The sequence below is a fragment of the Ahaetulla prasina genome, chromosome 1, assembly GCF_028640845.1.
Source record: "Ahaetulla prasina isolate Xishuangbanna chromosome 1, ASM2864084v1, whole genome shotgun sequence".
Taxonomy (NCBI): Eukaryota; Metazoa; Chordata; class Lepidosauria; order Squamata; family Colubridae; genus Ahaetulla; species Ahaetulla prasina.
The window spans coordinates 250,849,253-250,862,942 of record NC_080539.1 but is presented as its reverse complement, the minus strand read 5'-3'; the positions used below and the strand labels follow the sequence as shown (position 1 = coordinate 250,862,942).

Here is a 13,690-nt window from a genome sequence, read left to right as displayed (position 1 = left end):
TCTAAAGCCCAAGTTCTTTTCTCGTAAACTATAAGAAATTAATATCTCTATAAAGTTATGACAAATACACATTGTCTTCATTTTATGAACACTGTGTTTCATTTTTCCTCTCAGATGATCATCTTAGTGCATTAACATATAATTACAAAAGTAAGTACTCCAAAAATAATTAATTCCCAAGCCATGAGAAGTTAGTTCCACAGGACATATAAAAATATAAACCATCAAGGGATTTTTCCACTACTTTTTTGCTTGTTTGTTATTTGAGTTTTCAAATGAGAAAAGTCTTGCCAATTAAAGTAGTTTCATATTCTGGAAGACATGACCTCATTCCAGGTTTAAAATTATTATATATCTAGATTACTAGTTTCCACATGTGCATCTCTGAAATCAGATACATTATTATTATTATGGGACGTCTGGGTAGAATCTAGTGGTTTTTTGAACAAAACGGTGAGAGAGTGCACCAATGATACATTAGTTAAAGACACCAAATTGAACCTTTGCATCATTAACATTGAAAAAGTTTCCTCTGCATGTGAAAAGCAGTATAAGACCAGTCAGGCACCCAATTGACAGTGGGAAGAAGATGGTTGATCTGGTGCCCTTATTGACATGAGACCCTAAAGTTGCTTCAGCTGAAAGGATGGAGGATTGCAACCTCAATATCTACTGGCACAGAGCTACAGTTTTGTATACACTAACAATCTTACCAGCCAGCCAATCTGCCAGAGGAAAAATAGCAATAGCACTTAGACTTATATACAGCCCTCTCTAAGCAGTTTATAGAGTCAACATATTAGGTCCTCATTTTACCGACCTCAGAAGGATGGAAGGCTGAGTCAACCTTGAGCCTGTGAGATTCAAACTGCCAAACTTCTGGCAGCTGGCAGTCAGCAGAAGTAGCCTGCATTCTAACCACTGTTCCACCAAAGCTCTTACAAATAAAATAGAATTCACAAATTCCTAATGAAAGTAGGGAAATAGAGAAAAAAGCTGGCACACCTTCTCACCCCAAAAATATATTAAATTATGCAAGATTTGTTGAGAAGCTAGATCAGTGGTTCTCAATCTTTTGTTCATCATGGACCCCCTTTAAATACCTTTTGTGGCCAAGGATTACGGCCACGGACCCCAAAGACCTAATTCAACATTCAAAATAATAACATTTATTTAAGACTTTAGGGACTCCTGTGATGACATCTTGGCCCCCAGGGGTCCACAGGTTGAGAACCATTGATCTAGACAATTTAAATTAGAAAGTGACATTTTGGTATAATACAGTTTGGTCAAGGTGCACTGGATGAGCAAAAAGAAATGTGAGAATCCATTCAGCCATCCTACCTTCTCTGCAGAATGGTCCTTCATATGGTGAATTGGTGCAGTCACACAAGTAGCCATTGGGTTTTTCCACACATTTCCCTCCATTCTGGCAAAGGTTACCATAACTGCTGCAATGACCTGAACATCCTGGTTTGACTCCAGGAGTCACTTTGGCTCGCTCTTCAAGGTCAAGTTTCTGTCCATTTAGATGTAGAGAGCGAATGCATCCCATAAAACCTTTCTGTTTGGATGCAGATGCTCCTGTTTCAGGTATAAATAAGGTAAAGCTTATATTTTAACAACTGACCCTTTAACAAATGAAATTCTCATTAAGGTTTTATTGTACAATATTGTAAAAATATATTTCCCATTGATTCCATATTAATGTATGAGGGGGTATTTATTTATTTATTTCTCAAACTAGTATTCCACCATCTCATCAAAGACAACTCTAGGTGGCTTACAAACTTGGAATAAAATGCCATATAAAACAATAAATAAAGATCTTATATTTAAAAATTCAACTAAAATGAAACTGAGCAGGATAGAGAGGAAAGGAACAAAATGCACAAAGCTGGGAGGTGGGTATTCTCTATTCCATCAGCCACCTCCAGTATTGTTTATTGAACATGCAATCTTGACCTAATTATCAAGCAGGATGTCCTTTCTGCAATCTAGTGAGAGTCTAATATGCAATGATAGTATAAGTGAAGGAAACAGTTGAAATAAAGTTAGTAACCTAAAATATAATATAGACATGGGCTTCGGAGATTTGTACTTAGACTTACATGTTTGTAAATCATGGGATTACCATCATTTAAGTCTCCCGTTCTATCATTTCTGTTGGTTTCATCTTCATTTGATAATTTTGCAACTAGAAAAATACATACATCTAGAATATTGGGTGTAGAAAATCAAAACCATATGTTGCAATAGTTGCAGTTCAAAACCAAACCAAAAAAGTCAGGCATGAGAAATAACTCTGAGATTGTAGGATTTATATTTTTAAACATAAGACAGTGAAAATCATCTCCCAAAGACTTGCATTTCAATTTTATCTTAAATAAAATTGTCCGGCTTCCGGCCCGGTTACAGCACTGAGACGGCTTTGGTCGCGTTGGTGGATGATCTCTGGAGGGCCAGGGACAAGGGTTATTCCTCTGCCCTGGTCCTATTAGACCTCTCAGCGGCTTTTGATACCATCGACCATGGTATCCTGCTGCGCCGGTTGGGGGGATTGGGAGTGGGAGGCACCGTTTATCGGTGGTTCTCCTCCTATCTCTCCGACCGGTCGCAGACGGTGTTGACGGGGGGGCAGAGGTGGGCCCCGCGGCGCCTCACTTGTGGGGTGCCGCAGGGCCGATTCTCTCGCCCCTTCTGTTCAACATCTATATGAAGCCGCTGGGTGAGATCATCAGTGGTTTCGGTGTGAGGTACCAGCTGTACGCTGATGACACCCAGCTGTACTTTTCCACACGGGCCACCCCAATGAAGCTATCGAAAGTGCTGTCCCGGTGTTTGGAAGCCGTACGGGTCTGGATGGGGAGAAACAGGCTCAAGCTCAATCCCTCCAAGGCGGAGTGGCTGTGGATGCGGCATCCCGGTACAGTCAGCTGAGTCCGCGGCTGACTGTCGGGAGGCGAGTCATTGGCCCGATGGAGAGGGTGCGCAATTTGGGCGTTCTCCTGGATGAGCGGCTGTCTTTTGAAGACCACCTGACGGCCGTCTCCAGGAGAGCTTTCCACCAGGTTCGCCTGGTGCGCCAGTTGCGCCTTTCTGAACCGGGATGCCTTGTGCACAGTCACTCACGCCCTTGTGACGTCTCGTCTGGATTACTGCAATGCTCTCTACATGGGGCTCCCCTTGAGGGGCATCCGAGGCTACAGTTAGTCAGAATGCAGCTGCGGGTGATAGAGGAGCCCTCGTGGCTCCCGAGTGACACCTATCCTGCGCAGGCTGCACTGGCTGCCTGTGGCCTTCCGGGTGCGCTTCAAGGTGTTGGTGAACGTCTTTAAAGCGCTCCATGGCATAGGGCCGGGTTACTTACGGGACCGCCTGCTGCTACCGAATACCTCTCACCGACCCGTGCGCTCTCACAGAGAGGGACTCCTCAGGGTGCCGTCGGCGCGACAGTGTCGTCTGGCGCCACCCAGGGGAAGGGCCTTCTCTGTGGGGGCTCCCGCCCTCTGGAACGAACTCCCCCCAGGACTTCGTCAACTTCCGGACCTCCGAACCTTTCGCCGCGAGCTTAAAACTTACTTACCGTATATACTCGAATATAAGCCGATCCGAGTATAAGCCGAGGTCCCCAATTTTACCCCAAAAACTGGGGTAAAACTGGGGACTCGAGTATAAGCCGAGGGTGGGAAATGAGGCACCTACCGGTTGGGGAAACCCTCCCTCCCTCAGCTGAGAAGGCTGGCGGCTCCCCCGCCCCGCCCTCTCACTGCACCGGCAGGGCTTCCGTCCGGTAAAATGTGAAAAAAGAAAACAACTCGAGTATAAGCCGTATATACTCGAGTATAAGCCGAGGGGCTTAAAAAAAAAAAAAAACTCGAGTATAAGCCGTATAGACCCGAGTATAAGCCGAGGGGACGTTTTTCAGCACAAAAAATGTGCTGAAAAACTCGGCTTATACTCGAGTATATACGGTATTTATCTGCGCTGGCCTGGGTTAGTTTTTAAGTTTATGGGTTTTTTAATGGGTTTTAGTCTCAAATTTTAATTGTGGCCAATTTTAATAAGTTTTTTAATTGTATTTTAATTGTATTTATATTGTATTGTCTATTTTACTTGGCTGTGAACCGCCCTGAGTCCTTCGGGAGAAGGGCGGTATACAAATTTAATAAATAATAAATAATAATAATAATAATAATAATAATAATAATAATAATAATAAAATATTCTGTAATGGTGAAAATTTTGAGAATTTACACGTGTTGAATATTCTCAAGGGTATGCAAAAATGGTAACTAAATGCCTTTTGGGATTCTGTTTCTGGAATAGGTATCAAAAGGAAAATATTGCTTATCTTCAAAATTGTATCTTTTGGTATACCATCAATACATTTTCTATGTTTAATGCTATTACTATATATTCTGTCACACAATGAGTCAAAACACTATGGTAACCTAAAAAGCTAGGATTGTGGGTCCCTGTTCAATACTAATTGGCCAGTGAACTATAGTAATTTATATTCATGTTTGAGAATGGAATACAGTCTCTGTTATTATTTTTTTCTGTGAATTCTTCTGAGCGTTTTTCTATTGTTTAGTCTTTGGTTTTGTTATCCATTGGTGGGACAATTTATATCAGTGTACAAATTCAAGAAAAACAAGTTGCTAAAGTCATCTTCAAATAGTAGAAGTACCTAAACTTTCCATAGAAATTCATTGAGGAATCAGTAATATCAAATATCCAATAGTTAAAAGAGTATTCATTTACCCTAAGAGAATAGCATTTGTAAAAAATAAAATAAAAGCTGGGGGTGGGTGGGTTATAGTATAATGCTTGTACCTACCTACAAATAATTGACTGTTTAGCTGCAATCGAAAATGTCCTTCAGCAGGTGCTTCTAAAGTCTTCTTTGGAAAGTTGTCAACTTGAAGAGAGGTTTCTCTAAGATTCCTTTCAGCATGCACAGAATGCCACTGGTTGTCATTCAAGGGCATAGGGGATTGAACAGTAATCTCTACAGGGCCATTTCCAACATCAACTGTGAAAGTGATGTCTTTAGGAGCTGGAATGTATAAGGTGAAACTTAGTATGTTATGCTGTTAACAACAAGTACATAACTGTGGTAGTAATATTTTAAGAGTTTCGAAACTATTAACCTTATGTGATTATTGAATTCACATAGTGAATCATCTATATATTACGGTACATAGCTACAGACCCAAACTTTCTTTGTGAAATCAAATTCCTGGTCAGATATTCTCATTTTCTCTAGGTTCATGTATTAGAATAGAATAGAATAGAATAGAATAGAATAGAATAGAATAGAATAGAATAGAATAGAATTCTTTATTGGCCAAGTGTGATTGGATACACAAGGAATTTGTCTTTGGTGCATATGCTCTCAGTGTACATAAAAAGACAAGATACATTCATCAAGAATCATAAGGTACAACACTTAATGATAGTCATAAGGTACAAATGAGCAATCAAATCATACTAGGAAACAATCAATATCAATATAAATCGTAAGGATACAACAACAAAGTTACAGTCATGCAGTCATAAGTGGGAGATGATGGGTGATAGGAACAATGAGAAGACTAATAGTAATGCAGTAATAGTAATATTAGGCTGCTATACCCATGAAATAGAAGGTATGTATTTGCCTTGCGAAGGATCAGTGAGATAGAAGATTTCCACGAATATTGTGCTATTTATTTAATATCTGCTTTTAAAAAATTCAATGATTATCATCAAAATAGCCTGTAAAGTGTGTAGAAAATACCCAGGAGAAAATGTAAGACATAAAAATGATTTCAATAAAACAATACTGATGGAAATATCAAGATCATATTAAGAGAAGGGAGAAAAACTATACCAAAGTGTTTTTCATACAATTCTCAGCCCTAATTTTCAGTAATTGAACATTAATGGATGATTTTCACCTACATTTGCTATATTCAGATGTACAACTTGTTGACATATTATAGACAATATTAAGCATGATTCAAACACTAGAATGTTTGTTCAAAGTGTATTATTAAATTTAATGACACACGCTGTTTAAATTTTCCTCCCTCCCTTAAAATATCACTTTTTATTCTGCTGAAAGTCAGAGAAACACCTGAGAGCACGTTTCTATTCTTAATGATTTAAAGAAAAGTGGAGTCAAACTATGAATGTCATAAAGATTATTCTGATAGTTAAGTCACTGATATGTTGAGACTTGCATAGTTCAGCCTTTAAAAAATTGGAGGTTATAGACACTGGCCTTTAGAGCCAAATAAATAGGGAAAAACAAAGGTGAGAGAATTAAGTATTTTTTTCTTTTTATATTGCAAGAAAGAAGTATATATTTTCAAGAACTAATCCACCCTGTTGTGCCATTTCTCTTACATTTTACTGTAGATAGTTTATTAAAAGGAGACTTGAACTGAGTTCTTATTTCATCTCCATCCCTTGCAATAAACCTCATCTTTTCTGAGGATTAGTTGGGACGTATAGACCACAGTTGTGGGTTGGAAATCTAAGAAGGAAGAATTGGTAGTATGACATTTAGGCAGGGGTGAAATGCTACCGATTCGGACTGGTTTGGGTGAACCGGTAGCAGATATTGGTTTGCCGATAGCAATCGCTGGCTGGCCACGCACCTGAATCGGTCCGTGGCCCGCATTCCTGCATGCTTCCCTGCCTTCCATGCGGCCTTCCTGTAGCCAGCTTGCAAAAGCAGACAAGCGGAAGGCTACATGGAAGGCAGGCAAGCATGGCAGGGCTGCAGGGAAGGGAGCTAGCAGCTTACTTCCTTCTCCACAGCCCTGCCATGCTTGCCTACCTTCCACGCTGCCTTCACAGCATCCGGGTGGCCAGCTTGTGAAGGCAGGCAAGCAGAAGGCCATGTGGAAGGTAGGCAAGTATGGCAGGGCTGCGGGGAAGGGAGCTAGCAGCCTACTACCTTCCCCACAGTCCTGCCATGCTTGCCTGCCTTCCACACTGCCTTTCTGGTAGCCCCTCATGCCCACTTGCCTTCTGAGGTCAGCGTCCAGACTGGCCTGGCCAGTGGATGGGTGGCTGGCCCTTGGTGGAGACGCTGCTGCTGCACTGCCCCGGGACATGTGCAGCAGCCCCATGGCCTGGACATCTGCCTGCCCTCTCAGAGCACCACTGTGGCTCAGCCCCGGAGCAGATTATTATTATTATTATTATTAATCACATTTATATACCGCCCTATCTCCCGAGAGACTCAGGGCGGTTCACAGGCAAGTAAAAGACATATAAATACACACTAAAACCACATTTAAAAAACTTATTCTACAAAGCCGAATTAAAAAGCAATATAAATAATAAAAACCCATTTAAAACCAATATAAATTTAAAAACTCCTCTCAGCTCCTCTCAGCTCCGGAGCAGCAGTTGCATCTCCACCAAGGGCCACCCACCATCAGCCTTACAATGTGCTGGCTCTGTTGGGCACACTGAATATGCCGGCAGAGGATCTAGAAGGTAAGGCTGACACTGGCAGCGGGGCGGGGAGGGAAACCCGCTGTGCTCGACTCCTCAGAGGGACATGACAAGGCTTGCTCACCTTTTGGGTCTGGTACACTCAGCTTCTGTGGGACCTTTGGCTGACTGCCAGCCGCTTGCCTTCCCCTCTGCCTCAGGTCCTGCCTGCCCTCCTGGAGCACTGCTACACTGCCGCCGTTTGCTTTCTTCCTTCTCTCGCTGTGAAACGAAAGCGAATGGTGGCAGGGTTGCTTTGGGAGGTTGCTTCAGGAAGGCAGATGTCTGCAGCCAGGCGGGGATGGAGGGCGATGAGAATGGCAGTGGCAGGCAAGGAAGCACCTAGATGAAGAGCTACCCGCATTGGCCCACCCAGGTAAGCGCCACCGCTCAAGATGAAGGGAAAGCGCCACTGGCTCTGTGGTGGTATGGCTTGGCCTGGCCCTCTCCCTGTGTGGGGAGCTTCCTCGCCTCTCACTTTGCTTCTTCACTGATGGCAAGTGGCAGAATGGCTGAGCCTCCTTACCCCAGAGTACCAGACTATGCGGGCGGAGTTCCTGGAGTGGCACCAGAGGTCAAAGAGAGCAGGCAGGTGGCTGGGTGGGAATCCAGTGGGCTGCTTCGGAGCCCCAAGCCCCATTGAGCCAGCATGGGAGGCATGGGTGAAAGGCGGCCTTTTCTGCAGCATTCCCCTCCCCTCTTTGGATCACCCTGCCTGGGAGGGGTTCTGCCTTTGCAGAAATGGGGCAGGCTATTTGTATGGAGGATTGGTGGGGGAAATGTGTGGCCTTCCAGGATGGAGAGTGGGGCAAGAGAAGGCTCTGAGATTTGCTTGGGCAGTCAAGCCAGATGGTGGAAGGAAACTCAAAGCATTGGGGGCTTCAGAAGGGCCAGAACGTGCTTCAGAACATGCAGCTTCTGGCTCTAACAGTGAGTGATGTACGTGACGTCAAGTTAGCCACGTGCACCCAGTCACATGACCACCAAGCCACGCCCACCAAGCCAAACCCACAGAACCGCTACCAACAATTTTTAGATTTCACCATTGCATTTCGGGCAAAATCAATTTCAAGATTAAGAGAGGTTCATTTCCAACAGGACAAGAAAAGAAGCTGGCATCTGGTACATTGCCAACACTAGATCAATAATAACTATGTATATACACTGAAAAATACCTTTGGACAGAAGTTGTAACTCTGATTTATCAACCTTTTCCAGTTTCTTAAAAAGTTTAGGCCATGGAAGCAACATTACTTTCATCAGGGTTTCATTACACTAACAAAATAAGGCTGAAGTATGGCTATAATCATTCATTTGGATCCTAATTTGTATCTCTAGCTATGTAAAGGAGAAGATAGATTTCTGATAAATTTGTACTCCATTGGTATACATACATATATAACTCATAAAAATCTTTCAATCCATAGGAATGAATTTTCTTAGGCATAGGGGACTGGGAACTCTCTTCTATTCATGGAAGGAAATCAATGACATTGATCTCCTTACAGTTAAGACTCTATTCCAGCACCAACATCAACTGATTTGTGGACTGTACTCACAGCCATTTAGCTCCAAGCATAATCTGCCCTATGAGAAAATCATAACACAGTGGAGAAACTGACTAAGTGTTGCACCAGACATTTCTTTCATTTCTACAGTGCACATGCTAACCCATCATCTTGACAGATTGTATTATTCTGATGTAATTTCATGTCAATGTTTTGCTTTGATTGTATACTTAAAAAACAACATAAGAGCCTTGAGAATGAAATACAACATGCTGAAGTATCACCCAAATAGGAGATTGTGTGCAATTAACACTAAACCATACCTCATTACCTAGTGATAATGCATTATGGCTTTTACCAAGGGTTTAATGAATCAAAGGACCTTGGGGGCCTTATTTTATTAAATTTTATGTCAGAGTTATTATAACCATATTAAAAAATTGAAAGGACATAGTGACACAAATCAATCTAACCTTTGCTCTTTGCTTCTGTTAAAGAAGTTGCTTGTATTATTTTACTATGGTTAGGAATCATTTGTTAGGAATTCATTCTGTAAAAGAATTATATCCTTTTCTATCTGGTTTCTCGCTTCTGTACTGTGCTTCAGAGCTAGGCACATCCTTGGAGACAGTTCCCAGGAACATGCTGCTCCATAGATAATGGGAGGATGGCTGCCTAGGAGCACGAACACACTAGAACAAGGAATACTCTGTAAGATAACAAAGCATGGACAGAGCATGGACAATGAACACTCCATGGATAGGGGGGCCATGGGAAAGGCATTGCCCACATTCGGTGGTAAAATTCAGCCGGTTCTATCCGGCTTGGGTGAATTGGTAGCACCGGCAGCAGGAGGCTCTGTCTACCCGCCTGGACATCACCCTCTGCGCATGTGCAGAAAGCTCTGCTCATGTGTGGAGAAGGCGCGCTTGCTCACATTTGCGAACCAGTAGCGAAGGTAAATGATTTTCACCCCTGCCCACATTGAATAACAAACTTTTGTCTCTGAATGGCTAAACAAGTGTATAAGATCCTAGACAAACTTTACCTAAGTGTGGCTATTCCTTATATGCATTTTGTCTGTAAGTTTTGGATATAGTTTTATCACCCAACCTATAGTTTTGTCATCCAACCTTTTTACTTTGGCCATAAATAAAAAGCTGTTACTTTTTGCAAGCCTCGTCTCTTTGGCATCTCAATGGCTCGTGGACACTTCTGGGACCTTACAAAATGATATTAGTTCGTTCTTGGTTTGTTCAGCCTGATGATCAAACATCTCCCAGAAAGGCCTTCTTTTCAGTCTAAATCCACAGCACAATACCCTCTATTAATAGACTACAACAGCAGATAAAAAAGATGACTTAAATTAGTTTTTTCCTTTAATACAGTGGTCTCCAACCTTTCTGGCTTTGCGGACAGGTGGTGGTGGAAGGGAGGCGAGGGGATAGTTCTATGCAAACAGCAGGCGTACGTGCTTTTGCGTGCAGCATTGTTTATGCCCACCGTTATGTCCACATAAGTGGAACAGTGCAAGTAGAGCTGTGCATGCAAGCTGCACATGCCTGTTGCTTGTGCGTCCCAGTTCAAAACAGGCTACGGCCAGGTACTGGGCCTGCCTTAATACTTCAGGCAGCAATTGCAATTTAGTTTCAAAGAGAGAGAGCTTATTTGACAGGCTATTATGACACTCTCAGCATTCTGGAATCTTCCCCTTTCCTTATTGGTATGCCAGCCGCTTTCCAAAAGGATGTTACATAAATTGTACATAAATACTATTTATCATCACCTAAGAAGAGAAGGAGAGGCAATCTGCTGATAACTCATATACTCTCTGTGAAAAGTAGCAATTTTGTGTGCTGCTTCAGATAAGAGACAGCTGCCCGGCAGAGTCAACACTGAAGTAAATAATATTATCTTCATTTGAATGAAACTCTTTGAAAAAGACTGTTTTTGTATGTATGCACATGCGCGTGCGTGCAAACACACACATGTATGGGAACGAGTGAGTTTGGGGTAAAGATTCAAGGCACTGAACACTGATTATATTAAAGGGTCCTAACCTCTTAACTTTTGGCATGTTATCTCCACTTTTAAGATTTAAAACACAGACACAAACTTAACAAATATTAAGCACTGAAGAACATACATGACTTAATCCAAAAGGCAACTGAACTTTCTTGTTTTGTTTTCCTTCAAAATGTTTCACTTCTTGGATGTGAAGCAAAACTTTTTCAAGGAAGAAACCAAGAAAATCCAGTTGTCTTTTGAAAAAAATATCTTTGGGACAACCATGAGCTGGATGAATGAGTTTCTCCATAGACATTGTGTGACTGCAGGAAAATAACAATACACTGCAATTTCAGTTAATAAACTTACAGCTTATTTCAACCCTGATGAAATCTTTCATTCCCAAATTTTCCAAAAAGACTCCAGACATTTTGGTTGTTTTGAAGAAGAAAGAAATGTCTGCAGTGAACTCGGCATGGAAAGTGGGGAAGAGAAGGTATGAAGCTTCGGTGCTGAAAGAAGCTGCATTCCAGAACTGTCCTGCAAAGAACAACAAACTTCTCTATAGGTAAATGAAGAAGGAAAGAAATACTGTAGCCTTTAGTCAGAGTTCATTAAAACACAAAAATCAAACTTAGGTTGAAAAACATGTTAGGGCTTCTGCGTTTTAGGTATGGGCATCATTCATTCATTCATTCATTCATTCATTCATTCATTCATTCATTCATTCATTCATTTTATTACTTATCATGACAATGCATCCAAATTAATGAATAAAAGTATGCAAACAATTAATAGTAAAGCATTAATGAAAATGTAGATTTTTAGATATATAACAGAAATCATTTTTACGAAACAGACGAAAATCTTCTCTTTAGAGTCATTCTTTGCCACGTTCAAAGTTTATTTTATAAATAATTGAAACAAATGTTTCTTGTGCGACTTCAAAAATCTGACAGCATAATGGTCAGCCATGTTTTACTAGGCTAAAATCTCATAATTAGGATTCCATCACTGAGAGTCACCACATTGTGGACTACACTCACTAGTGTCACCATAAACAGCCACTTTTGTGCACTGCTTAGGTGATAATTGGGAAACACTTTATTTGTAAACACAAATATAACATTTACCCTGTGAAATTCATAACCTTCCCCATACAGTACATACACACAGTTTGGAGTAGCAGAACCACAACTCCAGTGATAATTGTTCAGGCATAATCCTCTCTTACATTTGACACAAAATCATTCAAATTCTATGTTAAAATTAAAAAATAAAATAAAAACTGTGGTAAAAAACCACTAAAGCTTGTGAAGCTTTCCAGATACATCTATCAGGCTGATGTACAGCATATAAAAGTACAATAAATCTGTGTTCCTTGGAGAAAATGTTTGTTGAGTCTAGAGTAGACAAATTAATGACTTTATAGAGTACTAAGTTGCTGACCAAGAGAACTGAGGACTTCAGGGATGTGATAAAGAAAAAAAAAAAAAACCAGAGTTCTTCCAACTGAGTGAGGCAAAAAGTGAGGTCCTCCATAGACCTTAATACGGACCAAATTGTTTTTAAAGACCTGAAGTGCTAAAAAAAAAAGTATTGGGAAGATTAATTTTGTTGATAGTTGCATATTATTTTGGGTGATTAAAACAAAAAAGCAAATAAACTTTTCACAAAATAAATAGGAATTAATATGGAAAATACATTTAAACCATTTCACAGAGAAATACATTGGATTAAAACAATAGTTTTACATATATTAATTCTCATATTTATTACAGAATGGATGTCTCAGATTAATTGACCAATGGCTAGATATGCACAAAACACAGTTCTACTGAAGAATAGGGGAGGGTAGTTTTTTGTCCAATGCGTTGTAGGTATCTAAGCACTGTCTTACTTTATTGTGTGAATTAAAGCATCAGGTTAAGCTATAAATGCTTAGGGCAGTTCATGTTGTCTGAACATGGTAAATGCATTTTACTAAACATAAAATTTAGTATTTTCTCTGAACCCAGGAAATGTATAACTGCTGTGAAAAAGGCAAACCTCATACTAAGCATAATTGAGAAAGCCTTTTTAAAAAGTTGATTGGGTACTTTTTAATTTGATGAAAGCAGAACTAAAGGTAGGCAGACAGAAGGATATAATTACACATATTTACATGGGAAGGCAAAGCCAGAACTTTTTGTCTTTTCATAAACATTTTCATACAATGAACTGAATTGTTGGGAGAAACAAGGAAACAAGGAAATGCAAAAGGAAGTCCTTCACACTGAACAATATGGGGAATTTTGTACAGGAGAAAATGGTAACCACCAAGTTTAACCATCACAAGCAGCTTTAGAAGAGAATCATAAAATTTTATAGCCAATAATTATTTCAACTACTAATGGGCAAGATGGTTGGATATTACTTCTAATTAATGAAGAGAACAGGTTCTCAGTATTAATTAGTTGCTGAAGGATATGAATGAGGAACTCCTACTGTATTCATGTCATGCTTGTTCATTTCTCATATGTATCTGTATTCCCCCATTGTGGAGACAGAAGTCTGAACAAGCCTTTAATTTGAATCTCTAGCACTCAAAGTCTTATTGAAAATTATTTAGAAAAATATGCTTCTTTAGAAACTGCACAATTCATTTCAGGAAACAATCAGACAATGCAATTATTAGA

The 13,690-nt window shown here is 40.5% G+C and overlaps 1 protein-coding gene across 1 annotated transcript in view; it reads right to left on the bottom strand.

Moving 5' to 3' along the window:
* CNTNAP5 (contactin associated protein family member 5) overlaps positions 1-13,690 on the bottom strand; it is a 472,018-nt gene that overhangs the window by 59,595 nt on the left and 398,733 nt on the right. The window contains exons 16-18 of the mRNA XM_058195711.1: positions 11,382-11,552; positions 4,844-5,062; positions 1,345-1,584 (exon numbers count right to left, since the gene is read on the bottom strand). Coding sequence (XP_058051694.1) covers positions 1,345-1,584; positions 4,844-5,062; positions 11,382-11,552 — 630 coding nt within the window. The remainder of the gene's footprint in view (positions 1-1,344; positions 1,585-4,843; positions 5,063-11,381; positions 11,553-13,690) is intronic.